Source organism: Oncorhynchus clarkii, chromosome 16 (genome assembly GCF_045791955.1).
Source record: "Oncorhynchus clarkii lewisi isolate Uvic-CL-2024 chromosome 16, UVic_Ocla_1.0, whole genome shotgun sequence".
Classification (NCBI taxonomy): domain Eukaryota; kingdom Metazoa; phylum Chordata; class Actinopteri; order Salmoniformes; family Salmonidae; genus Oncorhynchus; species Oncorhynchus clarkii.
The window spans coordinates 72,990,960-73,013,316 of record NC_092162.1 but is presented as its reverse complement, the minus strand read 5'-3'; the positions used below and the strand labels follow the sequence as shown (position 1 = coordinate 73,013,316).

The 22,357-nt window shown below is 42.3% G+C and overlaps 1 protein-coding gene across 1 annotated transcript; it reads right to left on the bottom strand.

The window, feature by feature from the left end:
* Positions 1-458: 458 nt before the first annotated feature.
* Positions 459-15,545, bottom strand: LOC139367390 (methyl-CpG-binding protein 2-like). Its single transcript, XM_071105585.1, has 5 exons — positions 15,508-15,545; positions 13,450-13,854; positions 1,422-2,327; positions 554-1,199; positions 459-491 (listed from the first exon to the last, which is right to left on the bottom strand). The coding sequence occupies exons 1-5, from the start codon at positions 15,537-15,539 to the stop codon at positions 459-461; spliced, it is 2,022 nt and encodes a 673-aa protein (XP_070961686.1). The 5' UTR covers positions 15,540-15,545.
* Positions 15,546-22,357: the final 6,812 nt, after the last annotated feature.

Genomic DNA, 22,357 nt, shown 5'->3' with positions numbered 1-22,357 from the left:
ATAAACAGCCCATCCCACAGAAAGAACATCAACCAACAGCTGCCTTTTGATTTTATGTACACATTTTTTGTTTGTTGTTTTCTTATAAAATCTACTGCTGCACTAAACGTCTCCTCTCTCCTTACAGACATGGGTCCTGCAATGCAGTCAACTAACCCTTTCAGTGATCGGCGTCCGAGACTCGACCGTCTCCTCCCTCCTTACAGACATGGGTCCTGCAATGCAGTCAACTAACCCTTTCAGTGATCGGCGTCCGAGACTCGACCGTCTCCTCCCTGCTAGGTCTGGGGACGACTGAGACCGCCTCCTCCCTGCTAGGTCTGGGGACGACTGAGACCGTCTCCTCCCTGCTAGGTCTGGGGACGACTGAGACCGTCTCCTCCCTGCTAGGTCTGGGGACGACTGAGACCGCCTCCTCCCTGCTAGGTCTGGGGACGACTGAGACCGTCTCCTCCCTGCTAGGTCTGGGGACGACTGAGACCGTCTCCTCCCTGCCAGGTCTGGGGACGACTGAGACCGTCTCCTCCCTGCTAGGTCTGGGTACGACTGAGACCGTCTCCTCACTGCTAGGTCTGGGGACGACTGAGACCGTCTCCTCCCTGCTAGGTCTGGGTACGACTGAGACCGTCTCCTCCCTGCTAGGTCTGGGGACGACTGAGACCGTCTCCTCCCTGCTAGGTCTGGGTACAACTGAGACCGTCTCCTCCCTGCTAGGTCTGGGGACGACTGAGACCGTCTCCTCCCTGCTAGGTCTGGGGACGACTGAGACCGTCTCCTCCCTGCTAGGTCTGGGGACGACTGAGACCGTCTCCTCCCTGCTAGGTCTGGGGACGACTAAGCAGGATACAATGTCTCTCAAATCCCTCCCTTCCACCGTCCCTGCTGCCACGTCCACTTGATGCTTGTTGGCCCTGGTGTCACCCATTCCCACCACTGCAGCTGCCGGAGGCTTTGGACACCTGTCCTGTCTGACCTCCCTGACCTCCTCTCTCTTTCCTCTGGCCGTGGTGGTGCTGGCCCGGCAGGGGCCCCTGGAGGTGCTCAGGTCCTGGGGCTCATTCTGCAGGAGGGCCCCTGTCCCCACCGAGGCCCTGGCTGTATGGGAGACCAGGCTCATAGTCAAGCCGGGGAAGTGATGGTGAGGGGGCCGCTGGGAGGGTGGGGGAGGAGGATCCTCCACTACAGAGGAGTGACTGTGGCGACGGTGGTGGTGAGGGGGCCGCTGGGAGGGTGGGGGAGGAGGATCCTCCACTACAGAGGAGTGACTGTGGCGACGGTGGTGGTGAGGGGGCCGCTGGGAGGGTGGGGGAGGAGGATCCTCCACTACAGAGGAGTGACTGTGGCGACGGTGGTGGTGAGGGGGCCGCTGGGAGGGTGGGGGAGGAGGATCCTCCACTACAGAGGAGTGACTGTGGCGACGGTGGTGGTGGTGGTGGTGATGAAGGTGTTTGTGCGGCGTACGTTCTTTTCTCTTGTGGCTGTGACTCTTTGGGGTAGTGACGCTACTGCTGCTGCCGCCTCCACTGGCCCCACTACTGGACCAAACGCTGGCCCCACCACTGTCCTCTGCGGACAGCCCGGCAGTCACGGGACTGTCCTTGTGCTTCCTCCCTGGACTCTTTGGCAGCTTCTGTCCCTGATCCTTCTGTCCCTGGTCTGTCCTCTCTGCTGCTGCCACCACCACAGCACTCCCTGTCCCTATCCCTGCCCCGGCTATAGCTGGAATGTCTCTCGACTCCTCAACAGTTTCTCTGGTCTTGCGCTTCTTGATGGGCAGAGCGGTCTGCTGCACCGGCTTAGTGCAAGACTCCTTCTGAGCTTTCCTTTTGGCTTCTGCGGCGAGGATAGCAGCCGCTGCGTAGGAGGAAGTACTGGAACCCGCCACACCAACTGCCGCTGACACCAACCCTGGCTTACGCCCCCGCTTTTTCGGAGCAGTCTTCGGTTGTGTGTCCGCCTTTCTTTTCCGCGCCGGGCGCATCTTGGCGACTACGACCTGCGATGGCGGCTGCCCCGCCACTTCAGATGCCTTGGATGCGCTGAAAGGCATTTTGACCAAGAGCCTCCCAGGACTCTTCTCCACCACACGCTTCATTGCCACGCCCTCCATGGCCGGGCGTAACTTCCCACTCCCCTTCGGCCGACCCCGGCCCCTCCCTGACGGTTTCATTACCTTGGGTTTCTTTGGGGGTCTCTTCTCGCGGCGGGAGGGACTGCCACGCCCTGTCACGGTGAAGTCGAAGTCGTTGGGGTCGGTGGCGGTGTCTCCTACCTTCTGGAAGAAGGCAATCAGCTCCACCTTGGAACGGAAGGCTTTCCCCTCTGGGCTGAAATACAGATCACAACGAATGTCCCGACTGTAAACGGATCTGTAAACATCCTAACTGTAAATGTCCTAAATGTAAACTTCCTAACTGTAAATGTCCTAAACGTAAACTGTCCTGTAAACATCCTAACTGTAAATGTCCTAAACGTAAACTGCCCTGTAAACACCCTAACTGTAAATGCCCTAAATGTAAACTGCCCTGTAAACATCCTAACTGTAAATGTACTAAACGTAAACTGCCCTGTAAACATCCTAACTGTAAATGTCCTAAACGTAAACTGCCCTGTAAACATCCTAACTGTAAATGTCCTAAACGTAAACTGCCCTGTAAACACCCTAACTGTAAATGTCCTAAATGTAAACTGCCCTGTAAACATCCTAACTGTAAATGTCCTAAACGTAAACTGCCCTGTAAACATCCTAACTGTAAATGTCCTAAATGTAAACTGCCCTGTAAACATCCTAACTGTAAATGTCCTAAATGTAAACTGCCCTGTAAACATCCTAACTGTAAATGTCCTAAATGTTAACTGCCCTGTAAACATCCTATCTGTAAATGTCCTTAACGGTAAACCGATCTGTAAATGTAATTTCTGTAAAGGTCCTAACAGTTAACTTCTCTTTAATCGTCATTTCTGTAAACGGATCTGTAAACATCTGTAAAGATACAGTTGAAGTCAGAAGTTTACATCCACTTAGGTTGGAGTCATTAAAACTAGTTTACATACACTTAGGTTGGAGTCATTAAAACTCGTTTTTCAACCACTCCACAAATTTCTTGTTAACAAGCTATAGTTTAGTCGGTTAGGACATCTACTTTGTGCATGACACAAGTAATTTTTTCCAACAATTGTTTACAGACAGATTATTTCACTTATAATTCACTGTCACAATTCCAGTGGGTCAGAAGTTTACATACACTAAGTTGACTGTGCCTTTAAACAGCTTGGAAAACTCCAGACAATGATGTCATGGCTTTAGAAGCTTCTGATAGGCTAACTGACATCATTTGAATCAATTGGAGGTGTACCTGTGGACGTATTTGAAGGCCTACCTTCAAACTCAGTGCCTCTTTGCTTGACATCATGGGAAAATCCAAAGAAATCAGCCAAGACCTCAGAAAAAACATTGTTAACCTCCACAAGTCTGGTTCATCCTTGGAAGCAATTTCCAAACGCCTGAAGGTACCACGTTCATCTGTACAACCAATAGTACACAAGTATAAACACCATGAGACCACGCAGCCGTCATACCGCTCAGGAAGGAGATGCGTTCTGTCTCCTAGAGATGAACGTACTTTGGTGCAAAAAGTGCAAATCAATCCCAGAACAACAGCAAAGGACCTTGTGAAGATTCTGGAGGAAACAGGTACAAAAGTATCTATATCTACAGTAAAACGAGTCCTATATCGACATAACCTGAAAGGCCGCTCAGCAAGGAAGAAGCCACTGCTCCAAAACCACCGTAACAAAGCCAGACTTCGGTTTGCAACTGCACATGGGGACAAATAGCATACTTTTTGGAGAAATGTTTTCTGGTCTGATGAAAAAAAAAATAGAACTGTTTGGCCATAATGACCATCATTATGTTTGATGAAAAAGGGGGAGGCTTGCAAGCCGAAGAACACCATCCCAACCGTGAAGCACGGGGGTAGCAGCATCATGTTGTGGGGGTAGCAGCATCATGTTGTGGGGGTGCTTTGCTGCAGAAGGGACTGGTGCACTTCACAGAATAGATGGCATCATCAGGAAAGGGAAATTATGTGGATATATTGAAGCAACATCTCAAGACATCAGTCTAGTTAAAGTTAAAGTTTGGTTGCAAATGGGTCTTCCAAATGATCAATGACCCCAAGCATACTTCCAAAGTTGTGGCAAAATGGCTTAAGGACAACAATGTCAAGGTATTGGAGTGGCCATCACAAAGCCCTGACCTCAATCCTATAGAACATTTGTGGGCAGAACTGAAAAAGAGTGTGCGAGCAAGGAGGCCTACAAACCTGACTCGGTTACCAGCTCTGTCAGGAGGAATGGGCCAAAATTCCTCCACCTTATTGTGGGAAGCTTGTGGAAGGCTACCCGAAACGTTTGACCCAAGTTAAACAATTTAAAGGCAATGCTACCAAATATTAATTGAGTGTATGTAAACTTCTCACCCACTGGGAATGTGATGAAAGAAATAAAATCTGAAATAAATCAATCATTCTCTCTAACATTATTCTGACATTTCACATTCTTAAAAAGTGGTGATCCTAACTGACCTAAGACAGGGAATTTTTACTAGGATTAAATGTCAGGAATTGTGAAAAACTGAGTTTAAATGTATTTGGCTAAGGTGTTTGTAAACTTCTGACTTCAACTGTAAGTGTGGTGAAATACAAGGTGGGCAGGTACGAGTATCAGTATGAACTGAGCAAATATCTCCAGATTCAGAAAAATACACAGTACCTTCGGAACGAATTCAAACCCCTTTAACTTTTTCCACATTTTCTTAGGTTACTGCCTTATTCTAAAATGGATTACATTTTTTTAAACTCATCAATCGACACACAATAACCCATAATGACGAATGATGACACATAATGACACATTTACTTAAGTATTCAGACCTTTTACTCAGTACTTTGTTGAAGCACCTTTGGCAGCGATTACAGCCTTGTGTCTTCTTGGGTATGACTCTACAAGCTTAGCACACTTGTATTTGGGGAGTATCTCCCATTCTTCTCTGCAGATCTCCTCAAGCTCTGTCAGGTTGGATGGGGAGCGTTGCTACACAACTATTTTCAGGTCTCTCCAGAGATGTCCGATTGGGTTTAAGTCCAGGCTCTGGTTGGGCCACTCAAGGACATTCACAGACTTGTCCCGAAGCCACTCCTACATTGTATTGGCTGCGTGCTTTGGGTCGTTATCCTGTTGGAAGATGAACCTTCGCCCAAGTCTGAGGTCCTGATTACTCTGGAGCAGGTTTTCATCAACGAGCTCTCTGTACTTTGCTCTGTTCATCTTTGCCTCGATACTGACTAGTCTCCCAGTCCCTGCTGCTGAAAAACATCCTCACAGCATGACGCTGCCACCACCATGCTTCACCGTAGAGATGGTGCCAAGTTTCCTCCAGACCTGACACTTGGCATTCAGGCCAAACAGTTCAATCTTGGTTTTATCAGATCGGAGAATCTTGTTTTTCATGGTCTGATAGTCTTTAGGTGCCTTTTGGCAAACTCCAAGCGGGCTGTCATGTGCTTTTAACTTAGGAATGGCTTCCGTCTGGTCACTCTACCATAAAGGCCTGATTGGTGGAGTGCTGCAGAGATGGTTGTCCTTCTGGAAGGTTCTCCACATCTCCACAGAGGAACTCTGGAGCTCTGTCAGAGTGAACATTGGATTCTTGGTCACCTCCCTGACCAAGACCCTTCTCTCCCCATTGCTCAGTTTGGCCGAGCAGCCAGCTCTAGGAAGAGTCTTGGTGGTTCCAAACTATTCCCCATTTAAATGTTTTGGTACCCTTCTCCAGATCTGTGCCTCGACACAATCCTGTCTCGGAGGTCTACGGACAATTCCTTCGATATCATGGCTTGGTATTTGCTCTGAAATGCACTGTCAACTGTGGGACCTTATATAGACAGGTGTGTGCCTTCCCAAATCATGTCCAATCAATTGAATGTACCACAAGTGGAATCCAATCAAGTTGGAGAAACATCTTAAGGATGATCAATGGAAACATGATGCATCTGACCTCAATATAGAGTCTCATAGCGAAGGGTCTGAATACTTATGTTAATAAGGTATTTAACATTTTTAATAGATTTGCAAAAATGTCTAAAAACCTGTTTTCGCTCTGCCATTATGGGTTAATGTGTGTAGATTACCAAGGAATAAAAAAATATATATATTTTAGAATAAGGCTGTAACGTAACAAAATGTGGAAAAAGTCAAGGGGTCTGAATACTTTCTGAAGTGTCCATTTTTGTATTTCCATCAACCTCAAACCAGTCCTGAAAAACACTCTAAAGTTCAGTCACATTAAACCAGTCCTGTAAAACACTCTAAAGTTCAGTCACATTAAACCAGTCCTGAAAAACACTCTAAAGTTCAGTCACATTAAACCAGTCCTGAAAAACACTCTAAAGTTCAGTCACATTAAACCAGTCCTGAAAAACACTCTAAAGTTCAGTCACATTAAACCAGTCCTGTAAAACACTCTGAAGTTCAGTCACATTAAACCAGTCCTGAAAAACACTCTAAAGTTCAGTCACATTAAACCAGTCCTGTAAAACACTCTAAAGTTCAGTCACATTAAACCAGTCCTGAAAAACACTCTCTATACGGTTCAGTCACATTAAACCAGTCCTGAAAAACACTCTAAAGTTCAGTCACATTAAACCAGTCCTGTAAAACACTCTAAAGTTCAGTCACATTAAACCAGTCCTGAAAAACACTCTAAAGTTCAGTCACATTAAACCAGTCCTGAAAAACACTCTAAAGTTCAGTCACATTAAACCAGTCCTGAAAAACACTCTAAAGTTCAGTCACATTAAACCAGTCCTGTAAAACACTCTAAAGTTCAGTCACATTAAACCAGTCCTGAAAAACACTCTAAAGTTCAGTCACATTAAACCAGTCCTGTAAAACACTCTAAAGTTCAGTCACATTAAACCAGTCCTGAAAAACACTCTCTATACGGTTCAGTCACATTAAACCAGTCCTGAAAAACACTCTAAAGTTCAGTTCAGTCACATTAAACCAGTCCTGTAAAACACTCTAAAGTTCAGTCACATTAAACCAGTCCTGAAAAACACTCTAAAGTTCAGTCACATTAAACCAGTCCTGTAAAACACTCTAAAGTTCAGTCACATTAAACCAGTCCTGTAAAACACTCTAAAGTTCAGTCACATTAAACCAGTCCTGAAAAACACTCTCTATACGGTTCAGTCACATTAAACCAGTCCTGTAAAACACTCTAAAGTTCAGTCACATTAAACCAGTCCTGTAAAACACTCTAAAGTTCAGTCACATTAAACTTCAGTCACATTAAACCAGTCCTGTAAAAACACAGTCACATTAAACCAGTCCTGTAAAACACTCTAAAGTCCAGTCCTGAAAAACACTCTAAAGTTCAGTCACATTAAACCAGTCCTGTAAACACAGTCCTGTCCTGAAAAACACTCTCAGTCACATTAAACCAGTCCTGAAAAACACTCTCTATACGTTCAGTCACATTAAACCAGTCCTGAAAAACACTCTAAAGTTCAGTCACATTAAACCAGTCCTGAAAAACACTCTAAAGTTCAGTCACATTAAACCAGTCCTGTAAAACACTCTAAAGTTCAGTCACATTAAACCAGTCCTGAAAAACACTCTAAAGTTCATTCACATTAAACCAGTCCTGTAAAACACTCTAAAGTTCAGTCACATTAAACCAGTCCTGAAAAACACTCTCTATACGGTTCAGTCACATTAAACCAGTCCTGAAAAACACTTTAAAGTTCAGTCACATTAAACCAGTCCTGTAAAACTTTCTAAAGTTCAGTCACATTAAACCAGTCCTGAAAAACACTCTAAAGTTCAGTCACATTAAACCAGTCCTGAAAAACACTCTAAAGTTCAGTCACATTAAACCAGTCCTGAAAAACACTCTAAAGTTCAGTCACATTAAACCAGTCCTGTAAAACACTCTAAAGTTCAGTCACATTAAACCAGTCCTGAAAAACACTCTAAAGTTCAGTCACATTAAACCAGTCCTGTAAAACACTCTAAAGTTCAGTCACATTAAACCAGTCCTGAAAAACACTCTCTATACGGTTCAGTCACATTAAACCAGTCCTGAAAAACACTCTAAAGTTCAGTCACATTAAACCAGTCCTGTAAAACACTCTAAAGTTCAGTCACATTAAACCAGTCCTGAAAAACACTCTAAAACCAGTCCTGTAGTTCAGTCACATTAAACCAGTCCTGTAAAACACTCTAAAGTTCAGTCACATTAAACCAGTCCTGAAAAACACTCTCTATACGGTTCAGTCACATTAAACCAGTCCTGAAAAACACTCTAAAGTTCAGTCACATTAAACCAGTCCTGTAAAACACTCTAAAGTTCAGTCACATTAAACCAGTCCTGAAAAACACTCTAAAGTTCAGTCACATTAAACCAGTCCTGTAAAACACTCTAAAGTTCAGTCACATTAAACCAGTCCTGTAAAACACTCTAAAGTTCAGTCACATTAAACCAGTCCTGAAAAACACTCTCTATACGGTTCAGTCACATTAAACCAGTCCTGTAAAACACTCTAAAGTTCAGTCACATTAAACCAGTCCTGTAAAACACTCTAAAGTTCAGTCACATTAAACCAGTCCTGTAAAACACTCTCTCTACGGTTCAGTCACATTAAACCAGTCCTGAAAAACACTCTAAAGTTCAGTCACATTAAACCAGTCCTGTAAAACACTCTAAAGTTCAGTCACATTAAACCAGTCCTGAAAAACACTCTAAAGTTCAGTCACATTAAACCAGTCCTGTAAAACACTCTCTATACGGTTCAGTCACATTAAACCAGTCCTGAAAAACACTCTAAAGTTCAGTCACATTAAACCAGTCCTGTAAAACACTCTAAAGTTCAGTCACATTAAACCAGTCCTGTAAAACACTCTCTATACGGTTCAGTCACATTAAACCAGTTCAGTCACATTAAACCAGTCCTGTAAAAACACTCTAAAGTTCAGTCACATTAAACCAGTCCTGTAAAACACACTCTCTATACGGTTCAGTCACATTAAACCAGTCCTGTAAAAACACTCTAAAGTTCAGTCACATTAAACCAGTCCTGTAAAACACTCTTAAACTATACGGTTCAGTCACATTAAACCAGTCCTGAAAAACACTCTAAAGTTCAGTCACATTAAACCAGTCCTGTAAAACACTCTAAACGTTCAGTCATTAAACCAGTCCTGTAAAACACTCTAATACGGTTCAGTCACATTAAACCAGTCCTGTAAAACACTCTAAAGTTCAGTCACATTAAACCAGTCCTGAAAAACACTCTCTATACGGTTCAGTCACATTAAACCAGTCCTGAAAAACACTCTAAAGTTCAGTCACATTAAACCAGTCCTGTAAAACACTCTCTATACGGTTCAGTCACATTAAACCAGTCCTGAAAAACACTCTAAAGTTCAGTCACATTAAACCAGTCCTGAAAAACACTCTAAAGTTCAGTCACATTAAACCAGTCCTGTAAAACACTCTCTATACGGTTCAGTCACATTAAACCAGTCCTGTAAAACACTCTAAAGTTCAGTCACATTAAACCAGTCCTGAAAAACACTCTCTATACGGTTCAGTCACATTAAACCAGTCCTGAAAAACACTCTAAAGTTCAGTCACATTAAACCAGTCCTGTAAAACACTCTCTATACGGTTCAGTCACATTAAACCAGTCCTGAAAAACACTCTAAAGTTCAGTCACATTAAACCAGTCCTGAAAAACACTCTAAAGTTCAGTCACATTAAACCAGTCCTGTAAAACACTCTGAAGTTCAGTCACATTAAACCAGTCCTGAAAAACACTCTAAAGTTCAGTCACATTAAACCAGTCCTGTAAAACACTCTAAAGTTCAGTCACATTAAACCAGTCCTGAAAAACACTCTCTATACGGTTCAGTCACATTAAACCAGTCCTGAAAAACACTTTAAAGTTCAGTCACATTAAACCAGTCCTGTAAAACACTCTAAAGTTCAGTCACATTAAACCAGTCCTGAAAAACACTCTAAAGTTCAGTCACATTAAACCAGTCCTGAAAAACACTCTCTATACGGTTCAGTCACATTAAACCAGTCCTGAAAAACACTCTAAAGTTCAGTCACATTAAACCAGTCCTGAAAAACACTCTAAAGTTCAGTCACATTAAACCAGTCCTGTAAAACACTCTAAAGTTCAGTCACATTAAACCAGTCCTGAAAAACACTCTAAAGTTCAGTCACATTAAACCAGTCCTGTAAAACACTCTAAAGTTCAGTCACATTAAACCAGTCCTGAAAAACACTCTCTATACGGTTCAGTCACATTAAACCAGTCCTGAAAAACACTCTAAAGTTCAGTCACATTAAACCAGTCCTGTAAAACACTCTAAAGTTCAGTCACATTAAACCAGTCCTGAAAAACACTCTAAAGTTCAGTCACATTAAACCAGTCCTGTAAAACACTCTAAAGTTCAGTCACATTAAACCAGTCCTGTAAAACACTCTAAAGTTCAGTCACATTAAACCAGTCCTGAAAAACACTCTCTATACGGTTCAGTCACATTAAACCAGTCCTGTAAAACACTCTAAAGTTCAGTCACATTAAACCAGTCCTGTAAAACACTCTAAAGTTCAGTCACATTAAACCAGTCCTGAAAAACACTCTCTATACGGTTCAGTCACATTAAACCAGTCCTGAAAAACACTCTAAAGTTCAGTCACATTAAACCAGTCCTGAAAAACACTCTAAAGTTCAGTCACATTAAACCAGTCCTGAAAAACACTCTAAAGTTCAGTCACATTAAACCAGTCCTGTAAAACACTCTAAAGTTCAGTCACATTAAACCAGTCCTGAAAAACACTCTAAAGTTCAGTCACATTAAACCAGTCCTGTAAAACACTCTAAAGTTCAGTCACATTAAACCAGTCCTGTAAAACACTCTAAAGTTCAGTTCAGTCACATTAAACCAGTCCTGAAAAACACTCTCTATACGGTTCAGTCACATTAAACCAGTCCTGAAAAACACTTTAAAGTTCAGTCACATTAAACCAGTCCTGTAAAACACTCTAAAGTTCAGTCACATTAAACCAGTCCTGAAAAACACTCTAAAGTTCAGTCACATTAAACCAGTCCTGAAAAACACTCTAAAGTTCAGTCACATTAAACCAGTCCTGAAAAACACTCTAAAGTTCAGTCACATTAAACCAGTCCTGTAAAACACTCTAAAGTTCAGTCACATTAAACCAGTCCTGAAAAACACTCTAAAGTTCAGTCACGTTAAACCAGTCCTGTAAAACACTCTAAAGTTCAGTCACATTAAACCAGTCCTGAAAAACACTCTCTATACGGTTCAGTCACATTAAACCAGTCCTGAAAAACACTCTAAAGTTCAGTCACATTAAACCAGTCCTGTAAAACACTCTAAAGTTCAGTCACATTAAACCAGTCCTGTAAAACACTCTAAAGTTCAGTCACATTAAACCAGTCCTGAAAAACACTCTCTATACGGTTCAGTCACATTAAACCAGTCCTGTAAAACACTCTAAAGTTCAGTCACATTAAACCAGTCCTGTAAAACACTCACATTAAACCAGTCCTGTAAAACACTCTCTACACGGTTCAGTCACATTAAACCAGTCCTGAAAAACAAAACACTAAAGTTCAGTCACATTAAACCAGTCCTGAAAAACACTCTAAAGTTCAGTCACATTAAACCAGTCCTGTAAAACACTCTAAAGTTCAGTCACATTAAACCAGTCCTGAAAAACACTCTAAAGTTCAGTCACATTAAACCAGTCCTGTAAAACACTCTCTATACGGTTCAGTCACATTAAACCAGTCCTGAAAAACACTCTAAAGTTCAGTCACATTAAACCAGTCCTGTAAAACACTCAGTCACATTAAACCAGTCCTGAAAAACACTCTAAAGTTCAGTCACATTAAACCAGTCCTGAAAAACACTCTAAAGTTCAGTCACATTAAACCAGTCCTGTAAAACACTCTCTATACGTTCAGTCACATTAAACCAGTCCTGAAAAACACTCTAAAGTTCAGTCACATTAAACCAGTCCTGTAAAACACTCTAAAGTTCAGTCACATTAAACCAGTCCTGTAAAATACTCTCTCTACGGTTCAGTCACATTAAACCAGTCCTGAAAAACACTCTAAAGTTCAGTCACATTAAACCAGTCCTGTAAAACACTCTAAAGTTCAGTCACATTATTAAACCAGTCCTGAAAAACACTCTAAAGTTCAGTCACATTAAACCAGTCCTGTAAAACACTCTCTATACGGTTCAGTCACATTAAACCAGTCCTGAAAAACACTCTAAAGTTCAGTCACATTAAACCAGTCCTGTAAAACACTCTCTATACGGTTCAGTCACATTAAACCAGTCCTGAAAAACACTCTAAAGTTCAGTCACATTAAACCAGTCCTGTAAAACACTCTCTATACGGTTCAGTCACATTAAACCAGTCCTGTAAAACACTCTAAAGTTCAGTCACATTAAACCAGTCCTGAAAAACACTCTCTCATACGGTTCAGTCACATTAAACCAGTCCTGAAAAACACTCTAAAGTTCAGTCACATTAAACCAGTCCTGTAAAACACTCTAAAGTTCAGTCACATTAAACCAGTCCTGTAAAACACTCTAAAGTTCAGTCACATTAAACCAGTCCTGTAAAACACTCTCTATACGGTTCAGTCACATTAAACCAGTCCTGTAAAACACTCTAAAGTTCAGTCACATTAAACCAGTCCTGAAAAACACTCTCTATACGGTTCAGTCACATTAAACCAGTCCTGAAAAACACTCTAAAGTTCAGTCACATTAAACCAGTCCTGTAAAACACTCTAAAGTTCAGTCACATTAAACCAGTCCTGTAAAACACTCTCTATACGGTTCAGTCACATTAAACCAGTCCTGTAAAACACTCTAAAGTTCAGTCACATTAAACCAGTCCTGAAAAACACTCTCTATACGGTTCAGTCACATTAAACCAGTCCTGAAAAACACTCTAAAGTTCAGTCACATTAAACCAGTCCTGTAAAACACTCTCTATATGGTTCAGTCACATTAAACCAGTCCTGTAAAACACTCTCTACACGGTTCAGTCACATTACAATATCAATGAGGGACGAAACAGACAAGATTTTGTTCACTACTTCCAGCAAAATATTTAATATCACATCTCTGTATCATATCTCTCTGAATCATATCTCTCTGTATCATATCTCTCTGCATCATTTCTCTGTATCATATCTCTCTGTATCATATCTCTCTGAATCATATCTCTCTGTATTATATTTAATATGATCATATCATGACATTATTTCAGATATGCTTTTGAGAGACAATTCTTGATATGGCTCTCTCTCATAGCCTACTCACTTCATCAAGTAGACGTCAAACTTCCCAGCGGACCGCCCAGACTTGCGTTGTTTGAGTTTACGTGTCCAGCCCTGGGGTAGAGACGGGTCGTCGTAGAGCGGACCTCGGTCCCTGATGATGGACCTCCTCTGTTTGGGCGAAGCAGGGGACTCAGAGAGAGCCGAGGCCTCGCCAACTGCAGTAACCATGGGCACCGAGGGCCCCGCCTCAGCCAGGTGCGCACTGGGCTGCTGGACTGGAGGATGAGGAGGAGGGGAGGACATAGTGGTGGTGGATGAAGACTCCAGCCTCTCCTTCTCCATATCCCTCCACTCCCGCCTCACCTTCTTTGGCTTGCTGTGTGTCTTAGGGTACTTGTCGTTGGAGCTCTGATTCTGGTTGGCATCTTCACTCTTCTCCTCACTGCTGTGGAAGACAACGTTAGTCATGAGGGGGAGAGGCAGAGCAGAGGTATGGTCTCAGCTGATCAGACCATAAAATATGGAGAATGGCTATCCTTACCTAGGGTTGCCCCCCCAACAAATGTACTGTGAATTTCAATAAATTCCCTGTTTTTTCCGAAATCCCAGTTTGAGTATTCCCGGAAACTGGAGGGAATAAGCAGGGAGTCCAGTATCCTCCAACCAAGTTTTTTTTTTGGAAAACCAGGGAATTTATTGAAAGTTCCAAGAATTTTGCAAACGTATCTTCAATGCCGATAAGAGTACAACATGTTTTAAACAAAAAGTCACAGATAAATTACAAACCTCAGCTTGCTCCCAACCAACTCACTACCTATTCACAAAGGTCGTAAAAATAAAAAAATTTAAAAAAAAAAATTGGGGGGAAAAATATATTGTGTTGTGCTGTTTCTTCACGTATGTGAAATATATACATATATGGTATTAAGGACCAAACCTGCCTGAAGTGGGCTGAACCATATTCTACTCACTGTGGAAATAAGCGCCTTCCCGATAGCAGGCATATCGAATGACGCAGCCAGTCAGAGAAGCCACGAGGCAAGAGATGTGAATGGTTCGAATATTTTGAACTGCACATGATCGTTCCACATACACACACGCGTCTTACATCTTATCATTATTCTGATCTACACAACAGTAAAGATAGAAGTAGCCTACAGCAGCAGCTACATCACAATATGCTATTCACTTCAATCTAACTGAATAATTGTAATGCATATAAAGAATCATTTATAATACATTGTTTTGTTTGTTTTTGTACCAGAAGGGGAATACTTATTTCTGTATAATTTGGTGACGTACTCAGAACGCCTCTTTCAGTTGCCTGCTGACCAGTTCATAATAAACATACAACGCATTACTTTAGCTAAATACAGCGAAAATACGGGGCATTATTTTCACGGTACATCAGTATAATTTTCTACCATATGATACTCAGTCCTTCATGCTATTAAAGCAATACCTTGATTGCTCCATAACATTATTTGTTATTCTAGAAAATGGGCCAACTCATGTCAGCTTGCTCTAGTATTTAGCTAATGATAACAGTCGTCATAACCAAACAAACACTTTTCTACGTAAAGAAAATCAATAAATGGTTTACGTCATAACAACACAGTAATGATATGCGGCTATTCTGTCGCAAAATTACCACGTCAAATGGCCACATGAGTAACCAGATGACGCTACATCCTATCCAGCTATTTAGCCAGCAAGCCAAATTGGTTATGAGGGTGGAGGATGTGGACAAATAGAGTGCAAACACAACACAACTGGATATATTTTTGTTGACAGTAAATATATTTACAAAATCTACGGGCTGTGTTTTCAGAGGTCAGAAAATGACACACACACACGACAGCAATCTAACGGAGACCATTTCCTTGCTCATCTATGATGATCTGCTAAAGTAGAGGGGAATACTTATTTCTGTATAATTTGGTGACGTACTCAGAACGCCTCTTTCAGTTGCCTGCTGACCAGTTCATAATAAACATACAACGCATTACTTTAGCTAAATACAGCAATACATTTTAAACGACTTGAACATTCATCTAACTCGACATTGAAATGGTGAATACATGTAATTCACACTTACAGTCTCTCGTCTCCGCTCTCTACGGCGGCCATTTTTATTTAAATAAATAATTGTATAAAAATTCTCAAAACATCTCATGGGTACCTCTCACCCCTGCCTCAATTTCACTGCCGTCAGTGGCGTATTCACGCGAGATCCGTGAAACAGTTTCATAAGACCCATTGCATTGAGCCCTTGGATCTCGCGAGAGCAGTTGTTTAACTCTGTAAATGGTTGTGAACTCTGAGATGAGGCCACTATCTCCATCTGCAGCAAATACACATGACACACACCATCAAAACATAACCAGTCTTGGAGTTTAGAATTTGGTGGAGGTGGAACTGTCACCAGATTATCCCCACTATTGCTTTCCTTGACAATCTGTCTTCAGTACAAAAGTGCATTTGTCTTACCACTTAGGTCATAGTGATACATCTGGTATAATAACTCTCAATATAAGTTGTACCTCTGCTCTGGTTGTAGGCGTGGACAGCCCTACCCGATTCATAGACCATACATGCCTTTGGCGCCTATTGATTAACGTATCTTCTTCCCGGGGAATTTTTATTAAGAGCCCCGACACTCTGAACGTGAACACAGACCACTTGCGGAACGGTTTTGGAAACATACCTTTCATATCTTTCGTATCTTTCATATCAGTGAGAATTTGTTTTTAAAAAATTGAAAGGTTTAATTACTAAACACCTTTATAGGGTTAAGGTTATTGTTCCCACACGGTCCATGTTACAGCTGGTGTTTTGGGAAGACAGAGGTGACCACCTGTGCTAACTAGCTGTCTTCCATGCTCTGAACACCGGCGCGTCATTGGAAGAAGGCGGACAGAAACACGATGTAACTGAAAAATACTGTTGGCTGCGACTGACATAAAGCAAGTTAAAACAGTGTATATTTTGCATTTCTGAAATTATTTCAATGTGATATGAAAGTAAAGGGGGGAGGGGGGGCGCAGGTAGCCTAGTGGTTAGAGCGTTGGACTACTAGCCGAAAGGTTGCAAGATTGAATCCCGGAGCTGACAAGGTACAAATCTGTCGTTCTTCCCCTGAACAGGCAGTTAACCCACTGTTCCTAGGCCGTTATTGAAAATAAGAATTTGTTCTTAACTGACTTGCCTAGTTAAATAACGGTAAAATAAAAATATGTTTCTAGAATCAATTCACATTCAGATGGAGTATTTGGCTGTTTTGGCTGACAGAGCCAGTCTACCTCTTGAAATAACATATGAAGGGATTTAGAGCAGTGCTGGACCGGTTACAACCGATATTTCTGTGTACAGCGCTCTCTGTGAAAGGCGCAAACATCAATCGCTTGACCCTCCCTACAAGTGCTGGTTGTCCTGATTTATATGCCTTATTACAGAAGTCATGTCTCTGAACGTCTGTTAATGTCTAATTGGTGATCTATAATTAAATGTTTTTCATTGCATTCACAGGAATGTCCCTGTATTGATGTGTAATATTGTTATTATTGTTGCAATAAAAAAAAAAATCTATATATTTTTTTATATATAATAAAAAAATAAATTATATATATCATATTTGTATATATATATATATTTATATGATATGCGCTATTACTGGCGCAGCTGTGAGGTTCATAGACACAGGAAATATATTTGGGACTATCACTCACTTTTTCCGGCCTATCCAGGAAAAGGAACGATTTCCTGTGCCTGTAAACCTCAAAGCTGCGCTCGCAATAACCGCATATGAAACGGGGGCGTTCTCATTATAACTCAGTGAACCCGGGTCTAGCGGTTGCAACAATAGCCGTTTCATCACGTACAGACGGGGCAATCCAGACACGTCACAGGGGCTATAACGCTGAAGCATCCGTTTAGAACCTTTTCTCACTATCAAATATGGTAGTGAGAGGAAGTCCAGTCTCGGGTAGTAGGAGAGGATGGAACTAGATGAAACTGGGCCGACATTCTGCACTTTTTCTCATCGATTAAATATCAGATTTTAATCTATTGTTCGCTCCCCAAAAATAAAATATGTTACCAATACAGTCCACTAAGTTTTATAGACTTGACGCCTTGCCAAAGTCTAAAAAAAAATATATGCTTTGTTTAGAAGCAGTGAAAGGTCTAATTGAGTTTGCGCACATGCACAAGGGAGGCGTTCCCTAACAGAAATATGCAAATAATACTACAACGCGCAAATAGGATCTCACTAGCTCGGGATTGCCCCCCTGCTTGCTTGTTCTGCACAATATGCTCAGAGTTGCCATATTTTAGGTTTTCCACTGAAATTGGGCCACTTTGAAAACAATGTCATGACAGATAATTTATTGCGCGGGTTGGGGTTTTGGGCTATTTTTAAATTGCACCGCGACCGACAAAATATGTATCTTAAAATATATATATATATTTCACTGTGACCTGCTCCTGACTGTCAGGCAGTGAGACATGATGTTGCTGAGTGAGTGATGGGGAGGACCGGATGTGCGCTGAGAGAGAGCGCTACAGTTATGAGAGGAGCGAGAGCAGCACGCGTACACGTTGTGACACTTAAAGGTAGTCGGTTTAGTTTGTCATCACGGAGACTCCTATGTCCAAACCTTTTTCCATTAAACATGTTAATACTCTAGAACTGATGCATATCAATAAATAATGGAGTCTCCTGTTGAGACCTATATATTATAGGTCTCCAAAAAAAATCATCAGTTAGATTAAATTGTCACGGATGAGACAGAGGCGCAGCGTGAGATGAACACATCTTCTTATTTAATGAAACAAAGAACACTTAAAACAAACTTACAAAACAACAAAACGAACGTGAAGCTATATATGATAAGTGCAGACGCAGGCAACTAACACATAGACATACAAAACCCCTAGACAGCAGAATACGAAGATTAGGGCGTGACTGAAATGGGATAAGTGTGTATCTGAATCTCAATATGGCGATAGGGTGAGTGGGTAGAAAGTTCTCTGCTATAGGTGAGACGGCTTTGATTGAGCTGTGGCGTTTTTTCTCTTCGTGTATTACCAGGCAACTACCGTACATTGAGCTACCATACCGAGAGATTTTGAATTTCATTTTTTTTTAAGCCGGAGGATGAGTCTGAGTCGTATTTCACTGTTAGTTTTACACACACACACACACAAATGTACATTTTCAGTAATTAAACTGCCGTATTGGCGATGGGTTTCCACTAGCTAACTAGGTAGCTTACTGTGACTGTCACCCTGATATTGGCTACTAGGTAGCTAGTCGTGCGGGAGCGAAGGGCACTATGTTGTTGCCTTTCATGCCCTCTTCATTGAGTAGTAGACTGTATGTATCAAGGTGACATCTCAAATCAAATGTTATTGGTCACGTACACATGGTTAGCAGATGTTATTGGTCACGTACACATGGTTAGCAGATGTTATTGGTCACATACACATGGTTAGCAGATGTTATTGGTCACATACACATGGTTAGCAGATGTTATTGGTCACATACACATGGTTAGCAGATGTTATTGGTCGCATACACATGGTTAGCAGATGTTATTGGTCACATACACATGGTTAGCAGATGTTATTGGTCACATACACATGGTTAGCAGATGTTATTGGTCACATACACATGGTTAGCAGATTTAAATGCGAGTGTAGCGAAATGCTTGTGCTTCTAGTTCCGACCATGCAGTAATATCTGACAAGAAATCTAACAATTTCACAACAACTACCTTTTACACACAAGTGTAAAGGAATGAATAAGAATAGATATATGAATGAGTGATGGGCCAGAACGGCATAGACAAGATGCAGTAGATGGTATAGAGTACAGTATATACATATGAGATGAGTAATGTAGGGTATGTAAACATTATATGAAGTGGCATTTTTAAAGTGACTAGTGATACATTTATTGCATCCAATTATTAATTATTAAAGTGGCTAGAGATTTGAGTCAGTATGTTGGCAGCAGCCACTCAATGTTATTGATGGCTGTTTAACTGTCTGATGGCCTTGTGATAGAAGCTGTTTTTCAGTCTCTTGGTCCCAGCTTTGATGCACCTGTACTGACCTCACCTTCTGGATGATAGCGGGGTGAACAGGCAGTGGCTCGGGTGGTTGTTGTCCTTGATGATCTTTATGGTCTTCCTGTGACATCGGGTGGTGTAGGTGTCCTGGAGGGCAGGTAGTTTGCCCGCGGTGATGCGTTGTGCAGACCTCACTACCCTCTGGAGAGCCTTACGGTTGTGGGCGGTGCAGTTGCCATAGCAGGCAACAGCCCGACAGGATGCTCTCGATTGTGCATCTGTAAAAGTTTGTGAGTGTTTTTGGTGACAAGCCAAATTTCTTCAGCCTCCTGAGGTTGAAGAGGCGCTGTTGTGCCTTCTTCACCACGCTGTCTGAGTGGGTGGACCATTTCAGTTTGTCGTTGATGTGTATGCCAAGGAACTTAAAACTTTCCACCTTCTCCACTACTGTCCCGTCGATGTGGATGGGGGGCTGCTCCCTCTGCTGTTTCCTGAAGTCCTCGATCATCTCCTTTGTTTTGTTGATGTTGTGTGTGAGGTTATTTTCCTGACACCACACTCCGAGGGCCCTCACCTCCTCCCTGTAGGCCGTCTCGTTGTTGTTGGTAATCAAGCCTACCACTGTAGTGTCGTCTGTAAACTTGTGATTGCGTTGGAGGCGTGCATGGCCACGCAGTAATGGGTGAACAGAGAGTACAGGAGAGGGCTGAGAACCCACCCTTGTGGGGCCCCTGTGTTGAGGATCAGTGCGGTGGAGATGTTGTTTCCTACCTTCATCACCTGGGGGCGGCCCGTCAGAAAGTCCAGGACGCAGTTGCACAGGGCGGGGTCGAGACCAAGGGTCTCAAGCTTAATGACGAGTTTGGAGGGTACTATGGTGTTAAATGCTGAGCTGTAGTCGATGAACAGCATTCTTACATAGGTATTCCTCTTGTCCAGATGGGTTAGGGCAGTGTGCAGTGTGGTTGAGATTGCATCGTCTGTGGACCTATTGAGGAGGTAAGCTAATTGGAGTGGGTCTAGGGTGTCAGGTAGGGTGGAGGTGATATGGTCCTTGACTAGTCTCTCAAAACACTTCATGATGACAGAGGTCGTTTAGTTCAGTTACCTTAACTTCTTTGCTCACTTTGAGGACAATACAGTACCACCGACACCGCAGCCAAAACCTGCAGTCTCTCCTTCACCGCAGCCAACGCGAGTAAAACACATATTTCAAGGCCTACCTTCAAACTCACTGCCTCTTTGCTTGACATCATGAGAAAATCAAAAGAAATCAGCCAAGACCTCAAAAAATACATTGTAGACCTCCACAAGTCTGGTTCATCCTTGGGAGCAATTTCCAAATGCCTGAAGGTATCATGTTCATCTGTACAAACAATAGTACGCAAGTATAAACACTATGGGACCACGCAGCCGTTATACCGCTCAGGAAGGAGACACGTTCTGTCTCCTAGAGATTAACGTACTTTGGTGCGAAAAGTGCAAATCAATCCCAGAACAACAGCAAAGGACCTTGTGAAGATGCTGTATGAAACAGGTACAAAAGTATCTATATCCACAGTAAAACGAGTCCTATATCGACATAACCTGAAAGGCCGCTCAGCAAGGAAGAGGACACTGCTCCAAAACCACCATAAAAATGCCAGACTACGGTTTGCAACTGCACATGGGGACAAATATCGTACTTTTTGGAGAAATGTCCTCTGGTCTGATGAAACAAAAATAGAACTGTTTGGCCATAATGACCATTGTTATGTTTGGAGGAAAACGGGGGAGGCTAGGAAAACGGGGGAGGCTTGTAAGCCGAAGAACACCATCCCAACCGTGAAGCACGGGGGTGGCAGCATCATGTTGTGGGGGTGCTTTGCTGCAGGAAGGACTGGTGCACTTCACAAAATAGATGGCATCATAAGGGAGGAAAATTATGTGAACATTTTGAAGCAACATCTCAAGACGTCATCTACATGTTGCTAGGAAGTTAAAGCTTGGTTGTAAGCAATTGTGGTAATTCCAACTGCCGTTAACTGGGTATCTTTGCTTGAGAGCGAAATGGACAATGACCCAGCAGTGCAAATTGAATTCGTATAACAACTGTTGTCCAAAGTTGTACCTACTGGCCAACAATGGCTTGCAAATATTTCGAAGTGAAGCGCATGGTCGTCAAAATCAACCTACGCTTCTTCTGGCGGGGAATTGTTAAGGATGTGGACAGCTGGTGAAAGTGAAATAACATTTTTGTTTTTCAATCACATTCTATTATCTGTGAAATGATTCTCGATTTTTGGATGAATGTCATATCAGAACTCACACTTATGTTTCAATGTGTCACTTTTTGCTTAAAAGGTCCGTACCCTGTCTAGCCTGCCAGACGTTTGAGAGGGTGAAGACTGTGGCTCCGGAGTTGAAGCCCATCAAAGCTGTTTCGTCGTGGCACATGATCGGTAAGTGTGTCACAATTCAAATTTTGCGTTGATAAGTTGTTTTATTTGACCACAGCAGAGTTTAATATTAATATATCAAATGTATGTGTCAGAATCCTTAGGTATAAAAACTGCATGACACAGATACGAGTACGATTAAAGTCGTCTTCTCTTTTAAATACTTTAAATGCCCTTCACGACATCCAGGAATGGCCAACAGCTGGTGCCTGACGGCAACCGATGACTTCACCAGGTAGGTGGAGGCGATACCCGTTAAGAATGTGCTTAACTCTAAATTCCCTTCTGTATCCGATTTATAAAAAGGGTGCTTGGAACCAAAAATGTTAAAAAAAAAGCGATTTTCATGTTGAATGATACCTATCAAGGATGAGACTGGCGAGGCCACCTCCGAGGCGATGATGGACATCTTCAACACCCACGGTGCTCCTGAGGC